Source organism: Schistocerca americana, chromosome 11, assembly GCF_021461395.2.
Source record: "Schistocerca americana isolate TAMUIC-IGC-003095 chromosome 11, iqSchAmer2.1, whole genome shotgun sequence".
Taxonomy (NCBI): Eukaryota; Metazoa; Arthropoda; class Insecta; order Orthoptera; family Acrididae; genus Schistocerca; species Schistocerca americana.
Window position 1 is genome coordinate 157940358 of NC_060129.1, and position 20855 is coordinate 157961212.

Here is a 20855-nt window from a genome sequence, read left to right on the forward strand (position 1 = left end):
TAAAATCATAGGTGTCACCACCGAATGTGGGGAGAGAGGGCGACAATGGGGACATGTGGGAAAAGGTTTCTTCAAAAGCAATTTCAAGTTTTTGAGTCTCACGAGGATAGATCCCCAGCGATGGGATCGACTTTCTGAAATCATTTACACAGTGATATACGTCAAGGTCTCAAGTTTCAGACGCTGCAGGCAGTCACCATCACAGGCATTCATTTACGAGTAATCGACGAAAAAAATTCGGAATTTCGCCTAATAATCTTCAACTTTAAAGAAGACACTTTTAAACAGACTGCTTGCACAGGCCTCACATGTAGGAAGTTAAGAGTTCAGAACTAGTCAGGTAGATAAAATTTTTTTATTTTTAAACGTTTTTTGAAACGACTTTAATCATTATTTTTGCTAAATTAATTGGGTTCTATTTCTTTATTTCCATTCCTTTGTAACATAATTTTAATCAATATATTTTTAAAATTGCTCTCACTTTTTCTGATGCGTTTTGAACTTGGAATTTATTTACATTTCATTTTATTATTTTTGTTTATTAATTCCGACTCAAATTCTTCTTCTTTATCATTCTATGTTTCTCACCATGTTATTGCATTCATTATTTCCATTCCACATTTGGATTAGATTTCGTTTTATTTGTAATCCCTTCTTTTGTTTAAATCACCATTTTACTTAGTCCCTAGTGGAATAAGAATAAATTTTTAAAATGTTTTTATCATTTAACCATCCAAAGAAGGAACATCTTAAATAGAAATATACATTTTTGGCACAAATGCACAGCCAGTATAAAGAGACTATTTCGTCTTTTGTTGTTAAACGATTCATCTGTTGTTTCAAATGTTTAAACATTATGAGTGATAAATAAAAATAATGAAAACACTTGCGAAATGATCCCAGTTGGAAAAAGAACGTAAAAAAGAAGAGAATGAGACAAATTGTAAATGTTGATGTGTTGTTGTTGTTGTGGTCTTCAGTCCAGAGACTGGTTTGATGCAGTTCTCCATGCTACCCTATCCTGCACAAGCTTCTTCATCTCCAAGTAGCTACTGCAACCTACATCCTTCAGAATCTGCTTACTGTACTTACCTCTTGGTCTCCCTCTACGATTTTTACCCTCCACCCTGCCCTCCAATACTAACTTGGTGATCCCTTGATGCCTCAGAACGTGTTCTACCAACCGATCCCTTCTTCTAGTCAACTTGCTCCACAAACTTCTCTTCTCGCCACTTCTGTTCAGTACATGATCATTAGTTACATGATCTATCCATCTAGTTTTCAGCATTATTTTGTACCACCATTTCAAAAGCCTCTTCTTGTCTAAAACATTTATCGTCCATGCTTCACTTCCATACATGGTTACACTCTGTACAAATACTTCCAGAAAAGACTTCCTGACGCTTAAATCAATGCTCGATGTTAACAAATTTCTCTTCTTCAGGAACGCATTCCTGGCCATTGTCAGTCTACATTTTATATACTTTCTATATCGACCATCATCAAATATTTCGCTAATAAAATAGCAACTCATCTATTACTTTAAGCCTCTCATTTACTAATCTAATTCCCTCAGCATCGCCTGATTTAATTATGCATTCCATTATCCTCGTTTTGCTTTTGTAGATGTTCATCTTATATCGTCCTTTCAAGACACTGTCCATTGTATTCAACTGCTCTTCCTGGTCTTCTGCTGTCTCTGACAGAATTACAATGTCATTGGCAATCATCAACCGTTTTATTTCTTCTCCATGGATTTTAATTGGTACTCCAAAGTTTTCTTTTGTTTCCTTTACTGCTTGCTCAATATACAGATTGAATAACAAAGGGGATAGGCTACAACCGTGTCTCACTCCCTTCCCAACCACTGCCTCCCTTTCATGTCCCTCGACTCTTATAACTACCATCTGGTTTTTGTACAAATTGTAAATAGCCTTTCGTTCCATGTATTTGGCCCCTGCCATCTTCAGAATTTGAAAGAGAGTATACCACCCACATTGTCAAAAGTCTTCCCTGTGCCTACAAATGCTAAAAAAGAAGGTTTGCCTTTCCTTAATCTATTTTCTAAGATAAGTCATAGGGTCAGTATTGCCTCACGTGATCTTCCCCAACGCTGGCTTCTACCAGTTTTTCCATTCGTCTGTAAAGAATTCGTGTTAGTATTTTGCAGCTGTGACTTGTTAAACTGATAGTTCGATGATTTTCACACTTGTCAACACCTGCTTTCTTTGGGATTGGAATTATTATATTTTTCTTGAAGTCTGAGGGTATTTCACCTGTCTGATACATCTTGCTCACCAGCTAGTAGAGTTTTGTCAGGGCCAGCTCTCCTAAGGCTTTCAGGAGTTAATGGAATGCTGTCTACTGCCAGGACCTTGTTTCGACTTATACCTTCTAGTGTCCTGTCAAATTCTTCACTCAGTATCAGGTCTCCCACTTCATCTTCACCTACGTCCTCTTCCATTTCCATAACATTGCCCTCCAGTACACCACACTTATATAGAGCCTCTATATACTCCTTCCATCTTTCTGCTTTCCCTGCCTTGCTTATAAGAGGTTTTCCACCTGAGCTCTTGGTTTTCATACAAGTGGTACTCTTTTCTCCAAAGGTCTCTTTAATTTTCCTTTAGGCAGCATCTATCTTATCCCTAGCAATATATGCCTCTGCATCCTTACAATTGTCCTCTAGTCATCCCTGCTTTGCCATTTTGCACTTCCCTTTGATCTCATTTTTGAGACGTTTGTATTCCTTATCGGCTGCTTCATTTACTGCATTTTCTCCTTTCATCAGTTAAAATCGATATCTCATCTGTTACCCAAGGATGTCTACTAGCCCTCGTCTTTTTACCTATCTCATCTTCTGCTGCCTACACTATTTCTTCTCTCAGAGCTACCCATTTTTTCTTGTACTGTATTTCTTTCCCCCATTCTTGTCAATCGTTCCCTAATGCTGTCTCTGAAACTCTCTACAACCTCTGGTTCTTTCAATTTATCCAGGTACCAACCTCTTAAATTTCCACGTTTTTGATGTTTCTTCAGTTTTAATCTATAGTGCATAACTCATAGATTGTGGTCAGAGTCCACATCTGCCTCTGGAAATGTCTTACAATTAAAAACCTGGTTACTAAATCTCTCTCTTACCATTGTATAATCTATCTGAAATCCTCCACTGTCTCCAGGCCTCTCCCACGTGTACAACCTTCTTTCATGATTCTTGAACCAAGTGTTAGCCATGATCAAGTCATACTCTGTGCAAAATTCTACCAGGCGGCTTCCTCTTTCATTCCTTCACCGTATTCCAAATTGACTTACAATATTTTTCCTTCTCTTCCTTTTCCTACTATCTAATTCTAGTCTCCCACGACTATTAAATTTTCGTGTCCCCTCACTATCTGAATGATATCTTTTACGTCATCATACATCTCTTCAATCTCTTCGTCATCTGCGGAGCTAGTTGGTATATAAACTTGTACTACTGTCGTAGGCATGGGCTTCGTGTCTATCTTGGCTACAATAATGCGTTCACTATGTTGTTCATAATAGGTTGACTGCACTCCTATTTTTTATACATTATTATTAAACCTAGTCATTACACGTATTTTATTGTATTTATAATCCTGTGTCCACCTGACCAAAAGTTCCTCCTACCACCGAACTTCACTAATTCCCACTTTATCTAACTTCAACCCATCCAGTTCCCTCTTTAAATTTTATAACGTGCCTGCTCGATTAAGGGATCTGACATTCCACACTCCGATCCCCAGAACGCGTTTTCTTTCTTCTCATAACGACATCCTACTTAGTAGTCCCCGCCTGGAGATCCAAATGGGGGACTATTTTACCTCTGTAATATTTTATCCAAGAGGTCGCCACCATCATTTAACCATACAGGAAAGCTGCATTCACAAGGGAAAAATTACAGCTGTAGTTTTCCCTTGCTTTCAGCCGTTCGCAGTACCAGAACAGCAAGGCCATTTTCAGTAATGTTACAAGGCCAAATCAGTCAATCATCCAGACTGTTGCCCCTCCAACTACTTAATCTGTTTGATCCCAAGAAGGTTTTCCATTCAAATGTCTTACGAATTCCTATTTAAATCGAGTGAGGATAAACCATAAATACCACTTTCATGATTTTAACAACATATTTAGTGTAAAAAAATTGACGTTCCCAAAATGGAACAGCGTGAACGGGAGGGTGCAGGTACCGTGCATGGTAATACTGTGAGAAACGAATGTAAATTTTTCATATTTACGTTTATTTTTCTCACTACATAGTTGATACAGCTCATTTACAGATTATCCAAAATGTGGATGTGTAACCAAATAAGGAATAAACAAAATTAAACTGTGATTTACTGAGTTCAGTTTCAACTTTAGTTTGTATGAAACTGCTCAAAACAATTTGCATGCAAAGGAATTTTACATTTCTTACATTGTTTTGCTGTGTTCTTCTTGCACTGGCCACATCTTAGTTGTTTGCCTAATGGTACAATCAGATGATCTTGTCCATCATAGTGTACATCATTGAGCACCCTTTTATGTAAGGCTTTTGGATTTAGTACTGGATGGGCAGATGATTGTCATGAGCTGTACTTTTGAAAGTAGCTGTTGACCACATACCTTCTGAAGCCAAGAAGATCGAGTGGATTGCCCTTATACTGTATTGTTTGTCTATACAACAACCAAGCATTGTATGTTGATGCAGTTAGCAGAAAAGCAAGAAGTTGGTAGCATCATTTCTTTGTTCTGAAACTAATCCTTTAGTTTACAATATTTTCATTAAGTCTGTCCACTTGTCCCATGTAAGTGTTGTAGTTACCACCTGCAGCAGGAGTAATTATATCAATAAAGTTTTTCTCACTCCTACTGTATCATTTGGATTGTCCAGTTGGTTGAACTCCAGTTCTGTTTGACATGATGATAACAATACTGTTGTCATGGTAGCGAATCAGATTATTATCGGTTACTTGGTCATATGTTCTCCCTGGAGCGTTTTTCATTTTATGAAGTTCTTGCAGAGAAGCTCCCTCTGTTCTACTTGAGCGAATTGTTCCTGTTACAGTGCAGCCCTTTCCTGTTAGTGCATACAAAAGTGGCAAGGAAGTATAGAGGTTATAAAAAAAGAAATCATATGTCTGTTCATTCTCAAATGGAAGTTTTGATACTAGGACTAACAGAACTGAACCACATACAACAAGCTCAGGTCTTGTGTTTCCTGTTGCAACACCCTGGTATGGTTCTGCTTGAACTAGGTACCCTAGTCTTGTATGAAGACAATAAATATTATAACCAAACCTAATCGGTTTACCTGCTATTTCTTACTTTGTTCCATGTCTACCATAATACAGAATCATAGCCTCATTAATACATAGCAGTCTTTCGTTATTGAAAGCTCTTAGCCACCTACTATACAAGAGCTTCCAAAGGGCTCTCAATTTTGAAAATCTGTCATATTTGGATAAGCTGTTGTTATCGCAGACATGTATGCATTTCACAATTTTGTCAAATCTTCCCCTTGTCATTGCTTTTGACACAGATAGATTATGGCAATCCTCGTTCATTTCTCAGTACATTCTAAAGGTAAAGGGTTGTAACCTGTCAGAAGAAATATGGCCAGTAATACTCTTATTTCTACACTTGACACACTGAATGATGTATCTCCCTGCTGATGAACGTAAATATTTGGGTAATGGGCTAGCATGTCAACAATAGTGTCATCATAAAACAGTTCAAGTAGCTGTACTGGTGACATTTCTTCCATCAAAAATTCTGTAAGTGTCCATGTCTTCATCTGCACTTCATTTATGTCATTCTGAGCCATCTCATATCAGCCCTCTTTCTTCTGCCAGTAACAGGAATAGTATTTGATGTAGAACTTTAGGGGCTGAGAACATTATCAACATGGGCAGCACCAGAAGCTGAACATGATGGCTCATTAGGCTCCCTATGACCCACCTGTAAAATAAAACATCAACTTTCTAGAAACTATAAATAATATTTAAAGTTACAGATAAATAATGTAAAAGATTGTAATAAGTGTATTTACTAATCAAAATCTTCAATTCATAGTACTGTCTAATATTTACTTATTGGGTAACAATGTCCCATTCACAATACTTCGTAAGTTTTGCTTCTGCAACAGATTCTAGCTTTTTGCCACTATGATTTATATCAATTTCACACTCGTCACCTGAATCTTCATCTGAGCACCATGGGTCATCAGGGGGATTTATGTACAAGTCTGCATCACAAAAATCAGTATCCTATTCCAATAATGCTATAATTTCATCGGCAGTCAACCTAAAATGCAAGTGTTTTACTGTTATTTCAATGCAACCACTCAATCCTACTGTTCCAAAAATGTAACACTCAGCTGTAATGCATTATAACCCATTGTTGAGAACAGATATGAACAAATAAAACACACACAGACTATCATTATTGTATTTATACGCCATATTTAGAAAATATAATGTCGTTATCCACTGTCAAATATAGTAAAACTTATTTGCCCTTTCCTTGTAGCCATTTTTCCATAAACAGCAATTACTACAGCACTAACACTGTTTCTACACAGATGCTAGCAGCGCAGCTGGCAGTTTTGTGTAAAAGCAAGGAGCATGTAGAAGGCCAGCAGTGTAACAAACTTACCAGAAACTAAAATCACTGTACACAAAAAAATTACAAATTTTTGTTCCAGAAATGGAACAGTGGGATAAAATGGGTTAATATGCTGGTGCCCCTCTTCAGGAGGGGCCTCTCAGCAGATACCCCTCCGTTGTGGTTGCACCTATGGTGCGGCTATCTGTATGGCTGAGGCACACAAGCCTCCCCACCAACGGCAGCACTTGACGCCTGTAGCTTCACCGTTACACTGCACAGCATGTTATCACCGTACAGAAGTTTTCTGAAAGTCCATGACACCGCTTGTAGACGTTTCCTTGTTAGCTGACAAAGAAAGAATGACGTCGTTGAACGAATATTTCCAAACTCTAACGAATTACACATATCGAAAGCTCTTATGCAGTGATTAGTAATGGTTTGTAGGACTGACTAACGTGTCAGTAAGAAAATTCTCTTATATTATTCAATAAAAAGAAAATATTTCGAGCTGTGTTGGTATGACTACGTGGGACGAATGATGAGGGTAGATGAACGTGAAACTGATTGGTTTTGCTGAAAGCTTTTTCGAAGGGGTGGCAAGGAGGCACCCAGCTGAATTCCATGCAACAATCATTTACAACCTGATGTTTGTATAATAATAATGTTGTAGTTAGTGCTTGTGTCAAAAGCAATTGCTGTGAAGAGTGTTACAAGCAACTGATTGCTACTTCCTTTCCTGAAAGACAAGGGAGTGACTACTAAGCTTGTAGGAATTTATTTTTAAAGTGACTGAAAGACAGCGTATTGAAAATTACATTTGTACATATTATCATTCCTTGAATGTTCCCTAGAAGAAAGTTTATAATAAACTAGCGCTTTACATATCGCAGCTTCGTCCGGCTAACACAGAAAAAATATATTCTTGTAAAATAACAGGTTTTCAGCGATCTCCATGCTTTTAAAGCATAGGTCTGTACTTGAAACTATGAAGTACATTGCATTTTCTGACGGGTTATTTTCACTTTCTTAAGCTGGTTTTAATAATGAAACTAATACAGTATTTAAAAATGCGGTCTCCACCTCTTACTGTTTTACTCGACCGACTGAGACGAAATCGTGGATGAACGAATCTTTTATTTGCTTTCAGAATGGTTTCCACGTTGGTTTAGGAGGTAATACACTTTACTCATACGCACAGCCTCAAAAGTGCATATGTTAATATCATATATGTTTTTATACTAGATAATAGCAAAACAAGTTTTAATCTGGGCTTAAATTGGAGAGCTGTAGAAATTTAAAAAGCTACTGAAATAAAGTGACGGGAAAAAAAATTTCAACACAAAAAATTAATTAATGTAGACTTACTAAATTTCGGGAATACAAAAGTCTAGGCACCATATTTAGATGATTAGCGCTGGTAGATCTCAGCTTAATGTAAGCAGGGCGAAAGCCATTCCAAATGTGAAATGCTTGTACATTAATAAACGTGTAACTCCCGAAATTTAGAATGCAGGCATGCAAACGAGCATCCGTTGTGTCGTACAGGTGCCACGTTTCAGTTTGTCGGATGGAGTTCCGTGCCTATTGCACATGGTCACTCAATGCAGGGACGGTTAAAGCTTGGTGTGGATGACACTGGAATCGTCTTCTGATGATGTGTTATACGCGCTCGATCGGAAATGTGATGGTCGAACAGCCCAAGGCAACATGTCGACTGTAGAGCATGTTGGGGTCACTACAGCGAGCGATATCCTGTTGGAAAACACTCCTTAGGACGCTGTTCGTGAATGTCGGTTCAACAGGTCGAGTCATCAGACTGACGTACAAATTTGCGTCAGAGGGATGCGATAACCACGAGGGTGTTCCTGCTACTATACGAAATCGCACCTCCTACCATAACTCCAGATGTAGGCTGAATGTGTCTAGCACACAGACAAGCTGGCTGCAGGCCTCTGGGCTTCTCCTAACTGACACATGGCCGTCACTGGCACCGCGGCAGAACCAACTCTTATCAGAAAACACGACAGATCTCCACCCTGCCCCCAGCGAGCTCTCTCTTGACAGCACTGAAGTCGCAAATGGCGGTGGTTTGGGGTGAGGAGAATGCACAGTACAGGGAGTTTTGCTCGGAGCTGTCCTTGAAGTAACCAATTTGTAACAGTTCATTATGTTACTGTTGTTCCAACTGCTGCTCACATTCCTTCAGCCATCTGCTGAACACGATGGTTTTCCCTCTCCATAGACCCACGTGGTCGTCTGGAGCCCAGTCCTCTCGAGACCGTGCATTCTCGTGCCCACCGTGGCCAGCAGTCATGTACAGTGGCTACCTACCTACCTGTCAAGTCTTTCTGCAATATCACAAAGGAACATCCAGGTTCCCATAGCCCTATTACAAACGCTGTGAGCTGTTGATAATAGCGTGTCTGTCGCCTTGAAGATATTCTTGACTAACGTCAATCTGCCACATCCAGTACGAAAGGTAACTGACCATCATAACAGTTACAGTGTGTATTTAAATAAATGTAATTTGTATCGTCATACGCGACTGGCGCGAAATTGGAATAGGCGTCATCATTAAGATATAGAAACACTCCTACTTTCGTTTATGTCACACAATTCTTTCTTGGCATTGCGTTTTCTTTCCCCGTCAGTTTATGTGGTCTGAGACCTTACCAATCCTCCAAAAAATGATTTTAGCTTCCAATTTTTTTACGTTCTTCAAGGAGATCTCCTATTTAGAGTCTTTTATGATGTAAGCCTACCTATTTGGTCCCCCTCCCCCCCCCCCCCTGGAATTTAGTGCTGTTGACGCCAGTGTTTAAAATACTAAAAGTAAGCTGACATAGAGATGACATTTCCATCAACATATGATACAGGCACAGATATACTACTCGTGTACCGCTTCGGTCCGAAAAAGGTGTCCATACTGTAGTGTGACAGTAGTCTGACAGTGTATACATATTTAGTAAATTCTACCTTCATACCCTCTTTATCCTTGTGAATGCAGAAAGTGAATGTTGTGCTTCCATAGAAATCTGATTCACTGACCTCTTCACCACTTTCTCGTCCGTCTTCTTGTCCAGAATTCCAGGCCGAGATACCGGTCTTCCTGGAGCACCTCTCTGACTACTGGCGGGACTCGGCGCAGCTGCTCTCACTGGGTGTCAAACATTTCTCTCAGCTGCTCGTCCCCCTCGCTTTCGAGCAAATGGTAAGTGGAGATTCTTTTCGTGTTTTATGTTATATGTACGCGGGATGAGAAAGTGATACACACAGCCACGATTACGTGGTCAGTCCTCTCAGTCTGTTTACTGGCTTACGTGGCTCACAGTGTCGCTGTTTCCGCCGCTCTGACTGCAATGTTAACTCACTGCAAGAGATCGGACCCCCTCTACCTTGTGCGGTTATTAGGCAAAGCAAGCACAGTGGGAACGGTTAAGGATAGCCAAGAAAATCATCCGTACCTTTCTCGTTCGTAGTTTCTCGTAACTTCCTAAACCAGCTGGAAAACTTCCTGTCAGATCCTACAGTACAAGCCTAAGCCTGGTGGCCACATATTTCTTAGGCAATGTTCCAGATGTTACTAAACCGTCCTTTATCTCACTATCTGAGAATCTGCTTATTTGGAGTCTATTACTCTGTAGGTAATACGCGGGAGAGAGGGGTCAGGGATTACGGTCTGCTATAAAGATCACCTTGCGTAATAGAATTTGACAGCCTATGTTGATTTTTTAAAGGCTTCATCGTTCAGAAATAACTTGGAGAATGTCTATCCACACATGAAGAATTTAATGGGCGCGAACTTAAGCTTATGCACCGTGGACATCATGACCAACCACTACCTACCTCACACTCCAGTATTCTTGCTCCTTCTGCGAAATTACACTGAGGTGACAAGGCACGGGGTAACGATGTGCTCACTTACTGATGGTGGTAATGTCGCGTGCACAAGGCGTGGAAGGGCAGAGCATTGGCGCAGCTGCCGACTATACTCAGGTGATTCATGTCTGGCGTGGTTATGATCGTACCACGGCAATTAACACGCTTTGTGCGCGGAATAGTAGTTGGAGCTAGATTCATGGGCAATTCCATTTCGGAAATCGTCAGAGAATTCAGTATCCTGCTGCCTACAGTATAAAGACTGTGCCGAGAATAGCAAATTTCAGGGATTTCCTCTCACCACGGACAATGCAGTGGCTGACACCCTTCACTTGATGATCGAGAGCAGCGGCGTTTGGCTACAGCTGTCACTGCTAACAGACAACCAGCACTGCGTGAAATAACGGCAGAAAGCAGTGCGGGGCGTATGACGAACGTATCCACTAGATCCATTTATAATCTGTTTAGGGAAAGTTTATCTATAACTACCCATACACATCCATAGCTAGTATGTGTTAACGTCGAATGTAGGTGGTGGTCACATTAATTCGACTCCATTGTGTACAAATAAATGCAACTCTCTGAACTGACTTTGTAGCTTGAGAATCGTGTGTTTGATAAGACATCAACACAACCCACTTTGCATTAATGTTATAATATGTTGTACAAAACTGAATATTTAGTCATAAGCTAGCATTAACTTAAGCATTATGCAATAGTGGCACCTACACGTGTAACTTAAAGTTGGCTGCTAATTGTGAATATTGTAAGTAATTTGAACCACCTTCTGTGTGTGTCAGGGTATCCACTCAAATGATCTGCAACGCCATGAATGGATTAACAGCATGAAACATCTGAGAGGCATGCTGCACACGAGATTAAGCGGCTGGGTTCATGATGTGCAATCCGTCAGCGAGCAGATGGCGTACTACAAAGTGGAAGAACACAAGAACAGGCCTGGGACTTATATACTTAGGTAAAAGCGAGTATACTTTGTAACTTTTGTCGAACTCATTACGATTCATGAATTTTTATTCCATTCCTTCCCCTCGTACGTATTTTTTACAGTTACGTAAACAGCTGCGATAATTTAATTCAGGACTGAGCAGAAAATGTGACTAGTGGACAATAGTCAAATACCGTTGCTGCCAGATACTACATAAGTTTGCATAATTTATGGAAACAGTGAGAACCTCTGAAAATTTGTGGTACTTGACACACAAACCTAGTATAGAGGTCAAACAGGGCTAAAACAATTTGTCTAATCGAGGAAAGTCATGCTAATAACGTGTACTTCCACGTCTAGCCTAGATGATGGCAACAATTAGGGAAGGAAGAGCGTACAAAAGTTATATTAATCTAAGGGCTAACCAGCGATAACGATTAAACAAAAGATGAAGAGGTGTCGATAGGAGGGTGTGGGGTGGTAATTGGTCATAGTTTTCATGTCTTACACTGTGACGTGCGATTTTAAATCTGCTCATAGCACAGTGCATAAATACTGGAAGACAGAAGTGAGAGGTACAACGTATATGCCTCTCCACCACTGGGCATGTGGGGTCACGGAGTGGCCAGCTTGGGATTGTCGAGGATGGTGAGTGTGTCTTGGAGGTGCAAGGCGAAAAGTTTTACTGTACTTACGACGACCCCTTTGAGTGCGGGGTGGCAAAAGGCCAATGATGATTGTGGCATTCGACTGCTCACATATTGTCTAGCATGCAACCACAATATTGACTGCCAATGGCAACAGGGGTGGGACTGGAGGTCTCCAGCTGCGAGCACAACATGAGGCTATGGAACATAACTGAACTGCTTAGTCAACGAGTAACTCGCAATAGTGTTACAATGCTAGTGGTGCTGATATGAAGCAGAGCAATGGCAACAATAAAGAAACAAACATTGCAATATACTTACAACAACACTTCACGAAGTTGATGATTCGTCAGAAAGAAACACAGGGATTTTTGCAGAGTGAGAAAGAAGTGGCAGATGAAATATTAAGACTTCTGCAAGATGATTCAGTGGGATGTGTGGCATCGTATATGTTTGACTGTACAGATGGTATAAATAACGAGCGGAATGATGATAATATGTGCTTAACAAGTGAAACTGATACTGAAACGAGTCCCAGATATGTAGTTCATCACACTTGTAGGGCAGGGAGCCAGAAATCTCGGCTCCATTGAAACGTAGTAAAGGCAAATCGTTGTCCAAGGAGCGGGTATTAAACATAATAACATACATGGAAGATCATCCGCAGGATAGGAGTAACGCAACTGTGAATTGATTTCGAATAATTCCACAGCAGTATGACCGTGTTCTGCATAAGAAAAAGGACAAATATTCAGGGTAGAACAAGAAGGACTTTTTACAAAAACTGATCTCCGCGCGTTTCAAGGTTTCTTGATAAGATTTATGGGATGTCCATGATAGTTACCTACTACATTATGCACATCAAATTGTGTGTGACGTAGATTACAGTGATTTCAAGGGAAGTAGTAGACGGTAGCATAACTTGAAACAGTGCTATAGAATTGGAAGACATAAGATAACGACATTTCAAACGAAGTGTCCACGTGATATGCACTGAAAAATACGGAATCGACCCGAAAATTTGTAGATGATTATTCTATCCTTCAGTAAGGAATTTGTTTGAAGAAGAAATGCATTTAAAAGGAATCCAGGAAATTAGAGGTACTAAGAGAGTTGTGTCAAAGTCGAGTAAAATCAATGCCTCAATACATTAGTATACAATTATACCGATTGTTTAACTTGATGGTAAATCGGCTATAAAGTTATTTATTGTGCTGCGACAAGCTGAAGGTGCTCTGCTCCCTACGACTCTTTCTCGTGTGTGTGATCTTGCAAGGGCAGTAGGATATATTTATGTCACAGAAAGCAAGAATGGAATAGCGGCGTAAGAAAACAACAGCAATGGTAAGAGCAGTGGTTTGGGCCAATCGCTGGTCCATTTAACTTGCTTTTGCTTGATTCCTCGTCTCCAGATAAAAATCATGCTCCTTTAGAGCAAACTATTCCTCCCAAAAAATGTGTGACATTGCATTTCACACCACCTGGAACCACTGTGTAAATTCGACCTCTGGATGTCTGCTTTTTGCACGTCTATAAACCATATTATAGCACTTTCTGGAGCTATGTCTTCAAGGATATCAGTTTCACAATAAGCTCTTCGGCGTGCTGTTCTGCATTAGGCTGGATGAATCACATTCCATCTGTTTTCACCACCCTATTACACCAATATGATTCTGTATGCTTTCTTTAAGAGTGAATATGCAGTTGGACGTCCTTTTCGGCTTGTAACCCCAAAGAAGTTCGCCTTGGATCTTGATGGTTGGCACCTCTTTGACGACTATGACGCACTATTTTTCATTTGGTGTTCATAGTGCAATTTCATGGTTTGCTTTTAACATGTCTTGAATATCGACAATGTCTGTCTGTGAAGCATAATACATACGTGCCATAGAAGTATGACCTGTGCACCTCCTGGACACATTTTCTGTCACCATCCTGATGCACATGGTGAGTCATTTGCAGCTAATGTTCTTCCTGTCAGAATTGTTAACACAACGCTTTGAAATTAGCTTTACTAAAGACTGAAGTTGTGATCTTGGACTCAAGAGGGTCCTTGTTAGACTGTCAGTCAGGGGTTGATTATTGAGAAAGAGAGGGTAATGTTGAGTGGATCATGGCTGGTAAGTCAATAGAAAGCTTGCCAGTACTTGAGTTTATAGTTGGTATACTCAGAGCTTGTCTGTCGTCAGTTCAGGCGTCTTTTTGTATGAAGTATATTGCTGTGGCATCTCTCTAATTCCTAGTGGCGAGTTAGTGTGTTCAAGACATTGGTGAGGAAGAAGGAACAGTAGTACCCATGAGATTCTTTGAATATTTCAAGACGTCAAGGAGTAGGGAGAATTTAAATGGGACTGATAGCTGGGATGAGTGTGTGTGTATGTGTGTGTGTGTGTGTGTGTGTGCGTGATAGTGACTTTCGTTGAAATTTGCTGCAGGAAGGAATTTGTATCGGATATACCTTCAGGATATGGAGAGTGACAAGGTATTTTCTGATTTGAGTCTGTACAAGCTTCCAGTAAACGTCCTAGATTTTATGGTACTCTTCTAGAATTATTTTACGTGGGTTATTGTGGGGTGGATATGAGATGGAGTGAGAATAAGGGTTGACTTTTGCATGAACTCGTGATCACTTTCAATCAGATGAAGGATATGTGCAGTTATGCGTCTGAGGAGGTAGACAGACGAATCATTTCAGTGATAGGGAAGTTGAGACATGAAAGGAAGTAGATCATTTGTCCTCAGCTACGTTCAACATGGTAACTGCTGTGGATATACAGGTCCACAACGATAATGTAGGTGTAGAAGGGTTAATCAAAGTGAGCAAGGAAATAGTGTACGACAACTCAGAAAGATATGGGTGGTGACTGTTAGGTAGGGTAGATCACATAACTAAAGAGGAGGTACTGAACAGAAGTGGGGAGAAGAGGAGTCTGTGGCACGACTAGAAGAAGGGATCGATTGGCAGGACATGTTCTGAGGCATAAGGGGATCACCAATTTAGTACTGGAAGGAAGCGTGATGGATAAAAATCATAGAGGGAGACTAATGGATGAATTCAGCAAGCAGATTCAGAGCGGTGTAGGCTGCAGTCGTTACTCGGGCATGAAGAGGCTTGCAAAGGATAGAATAACATGGAGAGATGCATCAAACCAGTCTTCAGACTGAAGACCACAGCAACACCAACATGGGGAATGAGTCCTCCTACCCAATATCCTCTTACTAACTTGGGAGGTGGCGAGGCTTACCTGAACACCTACAAAATGAATTCGTTTTAAACAAGTGCCAGTTGTTTATATTATTGGATATTCTCTCACTTCCTTCCCCTTCACATATCTTATTAATCTGTAGTCCACTGCAAGGTGTTAACGCTATTTAGTGTTTTGTTACTTTCGACTCCTTTATACACTTTAATGTGCTGCCTGCTCCAGCTGGTTTCCTCCCAAGTCCTACTTTTTTGACTTATTAACGCAAATATCTACTATCCTTATAGTGTTATTCACTTATCTGTTCTTATCCTTATTCTTTCACGTTTATTTCTGTATACTCGTCAAACTTTAGTGTCAATTACGTCTCCATAGGGGAGTAGTGATTTTTTAGGTGCTGTGTCGATGATACTACAGGATATATTTTGCGTGTTTCTGAGTACATCTTATCCACCCATGTGACTTTATATTTTCACATATATGCACCTGTCAAAGACTATCGTGTCACTTGATCTATTTTATGTTCATGATTTCTATGACTTCCATTTGTTTAGCATTTTTGTTATTAGGTATAGTTAAAAGAATTTAGGTTTATGCTTTAAAGATTGACACGATATTTGAAGAATGCATTGCCATACAAAAAACCTAAATGGAGAGATTACCAAACATGAACTTGAGCCCTTATGCTCCTTATCCGCATGTTCTGTATAGCTGCACAGCGCAGAGATTTTGTTTAATGCTGAGACTCAATCTATTACTCCATAATTGAGTGTCACACTTACTTCTACTTCAGTCCCCTTAGATCCACGATTAAAGAGTACTCTTGACAGGAGAGTTGGCTGTAGTGCAGAATTGTGATATAAACTAGATAGCACCACCGTAGCTATGGGCCCTATAATGGCGAATTTCATAGCTGCAGAACAGTTGTGCATCCCCTGAGGTTACTTGGTATAGACTACTGCGATCAGTTTAAATTTTGTACTCTTCACTAGTTTCTAATAAATACTTTTTTTCGTCAAATGTATCCATTTTCTCTTCATCAGGTATCAGATCGATGTAGCTTCGACTTTACTTTTGTTTCTCGTTTGTCATTTCTTTATAATCTGATTTATACTTCTCCCTTCTCTCATAAATATCATTTCCTGAATTGCAAATGTTTAGCGACTTATCTTTCAGTGGATTCATTCTTGGCTTGTTGAAATATACCTCTTCTGCAACACAGTCACATGAGACAATACTAGTGTCCTCCCTGTCTTTAGCAGACTCCTTTATTCAATCCCCATACAGATATTTACGATGTCTATGTTCTCTTCACATGGGTGATTGGTTTCGTTTCCATATGCGTTAAACCATACTATTTTCTTGGGCCGTTTCTGTTTTACTCTCCTTGGTACCTTCAAGAATTTTACTTTGTGCAGTCCCTTTGTCGTTAATGTACATGATCGGACTTCATAAGAACCTGATACGTTACCCATCACCCTCCTGTCTCCATTTGTATTTCCATGTGGTGTGACGTGTGTAATTTTTGACTGAGTCAGGTAAATTTAATTTCCGGTAATTGTACGTTATTCCATAAGTGCACAATGCTTCGCTTTTCAGGGTGCATTAGATAGCTACCTAACGATGGCTGGCGAAAATAGCTATTTCACCGCAATCTTAGATCAAAAGACAGTTCACCTGCAACCTCATTACATTTGATTTTAAATAGATCTCTTATACTAGAAAGAGATTTGCATACACTTTATCCAGTGAATCACTGCTGCTTATGTTAAATGTGACAATTCTCGTTTTTCATTTGTTTTTTAATTAACTGAACGTCATTAACTTCTAAAGCCACCAGTTTCTGGTCATTTCCTATGAAATGCTGATGCAGTGTCTACAAGACAAACTGAAATTTCTAAGTGAACTTCATTCTGTAACGACACCACATTAGATTTAAACAAGCTATTGTAGGCTTGTATGCCTCAAACACACTCTAATCTTACATAATATTTCGGGCATGTCGCACTGTCCTACTGGATTTGTCCAAGTCTGTCAGAATGCACAATGGACATGAATGGACACAGGTGAACAGACAAGCTACTTATGTATGTGTCACCTGTCAGAGTCGTATCTAGACTCATCAGGGATCCCACATCACTCCAACTGCACATGCCCCACACCATTACAGAGCCCCCACCAGCTTGAACAGCCCTTGCTGTCATATAGGGTCCATGGATTCATTAGGTTGTCTCAGTAGTTCCTTTCACGTTACATACATTTTTTTTAATCGAAATTTTCTGCCTACGTTCAATAGAGTATTCCCTCTTTAATCTACATTCACTTTAATCCATATTTACTAGCAAGAAGAACAACGAGTACTCCAGCAGCGACTCCCACGCCGCCTTGGTGCGTGCTAACAGCTACTGCCATGCACCACCGCCACTCCTTCAGTAATGGTTATTCTTCCTACCTTACTGGCCCTGTTAATTCATACCGATAAAATGTATGTCTCAACAGGTGCCCTAATGGGCGCATAAAACCCCTATTCTAAAATTGTTTTGAATGTAAAGGAAAATAAACAGACCTTTGGTGAAGTCACTGGGCATCTCATGATTGACGTGACGATCAGCTACTTCGCTCCTCTCCTAAATGGATACTGTTACTGCCGCCTTACCCCAAAATATTCCATGCATTATGGGTATAATTTGAAGGGTGTGTTGATAAGGGTAAATGTTTGCATTGGAATTTGTACTCTGAAGAGACTAAAGTCATGGGATACCTAGTAATATCGTATCAGGTCTCCATTTGCCTGGAGTAGTGCAGCAGCTACATGCGGCATTGATTCATTGGAAATCCCCTGCAGAAATATTGAATCATGCTGCCTCTGTAACCATCCATAATAGCAAAAGTGTTTCCAGTGCACGATTTTGTGCAAAAACTGACCTCACAATTATGTTAAATTAGTGTTCCATGGCACTCATGTCCTTGATTGTCCAGAATGTCCTTTGAACCAGTTGCAGATAATTATTGCCTGATGACATTAGTGGGACAATGGGGGTGTGGGGCCATTTTGTTACTGCGGGTTGCCTCCATCAGCGGCAGGTATGCACTCAGAGGCAATCCTATTGTTCTCCTTTGATTGACACATACTTAACCTATTGTCCCATTAAGTGGTTTTCCATGTCACTGCAGATAACCTATTGTCCCCCCACCCCACCCACTCCAACTCCCCTACCCCTTTCACTGCTACAGGTACACTTTGAAGTCTGAGTTACTGGAATAGAAACTGCCACTACTATTTCACATGAGGACACAAGTACAATTAGACCTGTGATGCCACAGATACACTGATTGACCTCCCATCGCAAATCCAAGATGGCGGCCGTGATGGCGCAAGTATCGTTACCCAAGATAGCGGTGGTGGGAAATTCAAAAAGTGCCGTACCCCCTCACAGGTGGGAAATTGAAATTTTGTCAGTTTTTCGCGAGGGCCATGCTCACCTGGACGTGAAATGAGTTTTTGTGAGTGCCATACCCACCTGGACTTTGAAGGAAATAGTTAAAGCCTCCACCACAATCTTCAACCGACCACCACATCCCCTTACCATGTTGGTGGTCTAACGTGTACTAACGTGCACTAATGTGTACTAACGTGCACAGTGCATAGAGTCATCTAAGATGGCGGCTGTGACATCAGTTGATGATGCAAGTGCCACACCCCACTGGTAGGAAGTTGAAATTTTGGCGGGAAGATAGGTCAACTGGGCTACCTCCCCTAACTTAACCCCCCTCCCCTCACTCCAGAAAAATGGCAGAAAGCTCAAATTCCAACAGGATAATGCATCACACCTAAGTAAATGGCAGAGCTCTGCATATTTCTTACACCTTGAGCACAGTGCTTAATTTATGTTCTATCTCTCTGCCTATGAGAGTCACAGAGCATGCTCTAAAGTATTGTTCTAGAGTCTAGGATGAGTACCTGGAAGGTATTGGTAAGAGAGAACATACACACATGCACTTCTAGGGCTACAACGTTCTGCACTTAAAACGGGCTGTAATGTTAGATCGTCTGCATTTCCAACCTATCAGTTGTATGGAATGTAGCACTGTTAATATTCCAATGTAAGAAATATATTTCAAGCACGGGACATAAATCGTTCTTCTCGGATTCTCTATGACAAACTATGTTATCGGACCATAAAACGAAAAAACTACTTCCTTAAAACATTGGCTCTGTGTGATTCGGGTACAATATAGCTTTCAGGTGATGTATAGCACCCACTGTACACATCCGATCATGGTTCCAAAATTATACTATGCCTGCATCAGCGCCGGCCGCGGTGGCCGTGCGGTTCTGGCGCTGCAGTCCGGAACCACGAGGCTGCTACGGTCGCAGGTTCGAATCCTGCCTTGGGCATGGGTGTGTGTGATGTCCTTAGGTTAGTTAGGTTTAAGTAGTTCTAAGTTCTAGGGGACTTATGACCTAAGATGTTGAGTCCCATAGTGCTCAGAGCCATTTGAACCATTTTGAACCTGCATCAGCCCTATATAAAATGATTGTTAGTAACTCCGAATACCTCTTACAAGGAAACAGATAAACGTACAGCAGCAGCGCCTGACATGTGAAAATTAGCAGTCATTCCATCACTAACTGCCGTTTCGAATCCTGCCTCAGGCATGGATGTGTGTGCTGTCCTTAGGTTAGTTAGGTTTAAGTAGTTCTTAGTCTAGGGGACTGATGACCTTAGATGTTAAGTCCATCTGTCACTAACTCTGTAAACAGCACTCCTGTCGGGCAAATATGTACACTGGGAATGCAGTATCACTAATTTAGTTATGATGCTGAAGTCTAGATTTTACACCCAAGATGTGGCAGGAGGATGGAGTACATCACATAAATCAAAGTTCGTTTAGAGGGATGTGTCACGTCTCATCACACATGAGATGGAAGTCCTCTGATGACAGACAGGTTTACTGTTGACGATCGGAAATGTTATGCTGCTGCTTGAACGTGGCTTATGTTCTGACATACGTTTGTGGGAAGTGATCAAACTACTATTCACGTAAAAACAAAAAAGACTGCGTATGTCTAGTCATAACAGAACGATGGATTGAAAATGGTGAATTGTGATTTCAATGCATCGAAAAGTATATCCGAACATACGTGGTGATAGATTCATTTCCTAAGCAGCTGCACAATATAGCAATGCAAGTGTTCATCTGGACCTGCTATAGTGTACAAACAGGACAGTCAATACAGCTGTTACAATACGTCCCCTCATCGGCACCCTGTCAGCGTACCCTAGTATTTTCCTTGTTGTCTGTCAGAAGTGATATTGATTCAGTACGCCAGCCCGCGTCTGTGACGCCTTTCTTAGCATTACATCCGCGGATGGGGTATTCATTACCACACAGTGCCAGGCGCCTGCCCTTCATAACACTTGTTTGAAGAATCTCGGCAGGGTGCAGCACCTTCCAGAAGTGATGATTCGACGACTTTGTCGGGTAATTTCCTAGGACTGAGGAGAATCGAGACATATAGCCAGTGTGAGTGTGGGCCTTTTTTTGGATGCTGTGCAGATACAAACGATAACT

The 20855-nt window shown here is 40.6% G+C and overlaps 1 protein-coding gene across 1 annotated transcript in view; it reads left to right on the forward strand.

Moving 5' to 3' along the window:
* Positions 1 to 20855, forward strand: part of LOC124553427 — a 101498-nt gene that overhangs the window by 55686 nt on the left and 24957 nt on the right. The window contains exons 5-6 of the mRNA XM_047127289.1: positions 9687 to 9814; positions 11283 to 11458. Of these exons, the coding sequence (XP_046983245.1) occupies positions 9687 to 9814; positions 11283 to 11458 (304 nt within the window). The remainder of the gene's footprint in view (positions 1 to 9686; positions 9815 to 11282; positions 11459 to 20855) is intronic.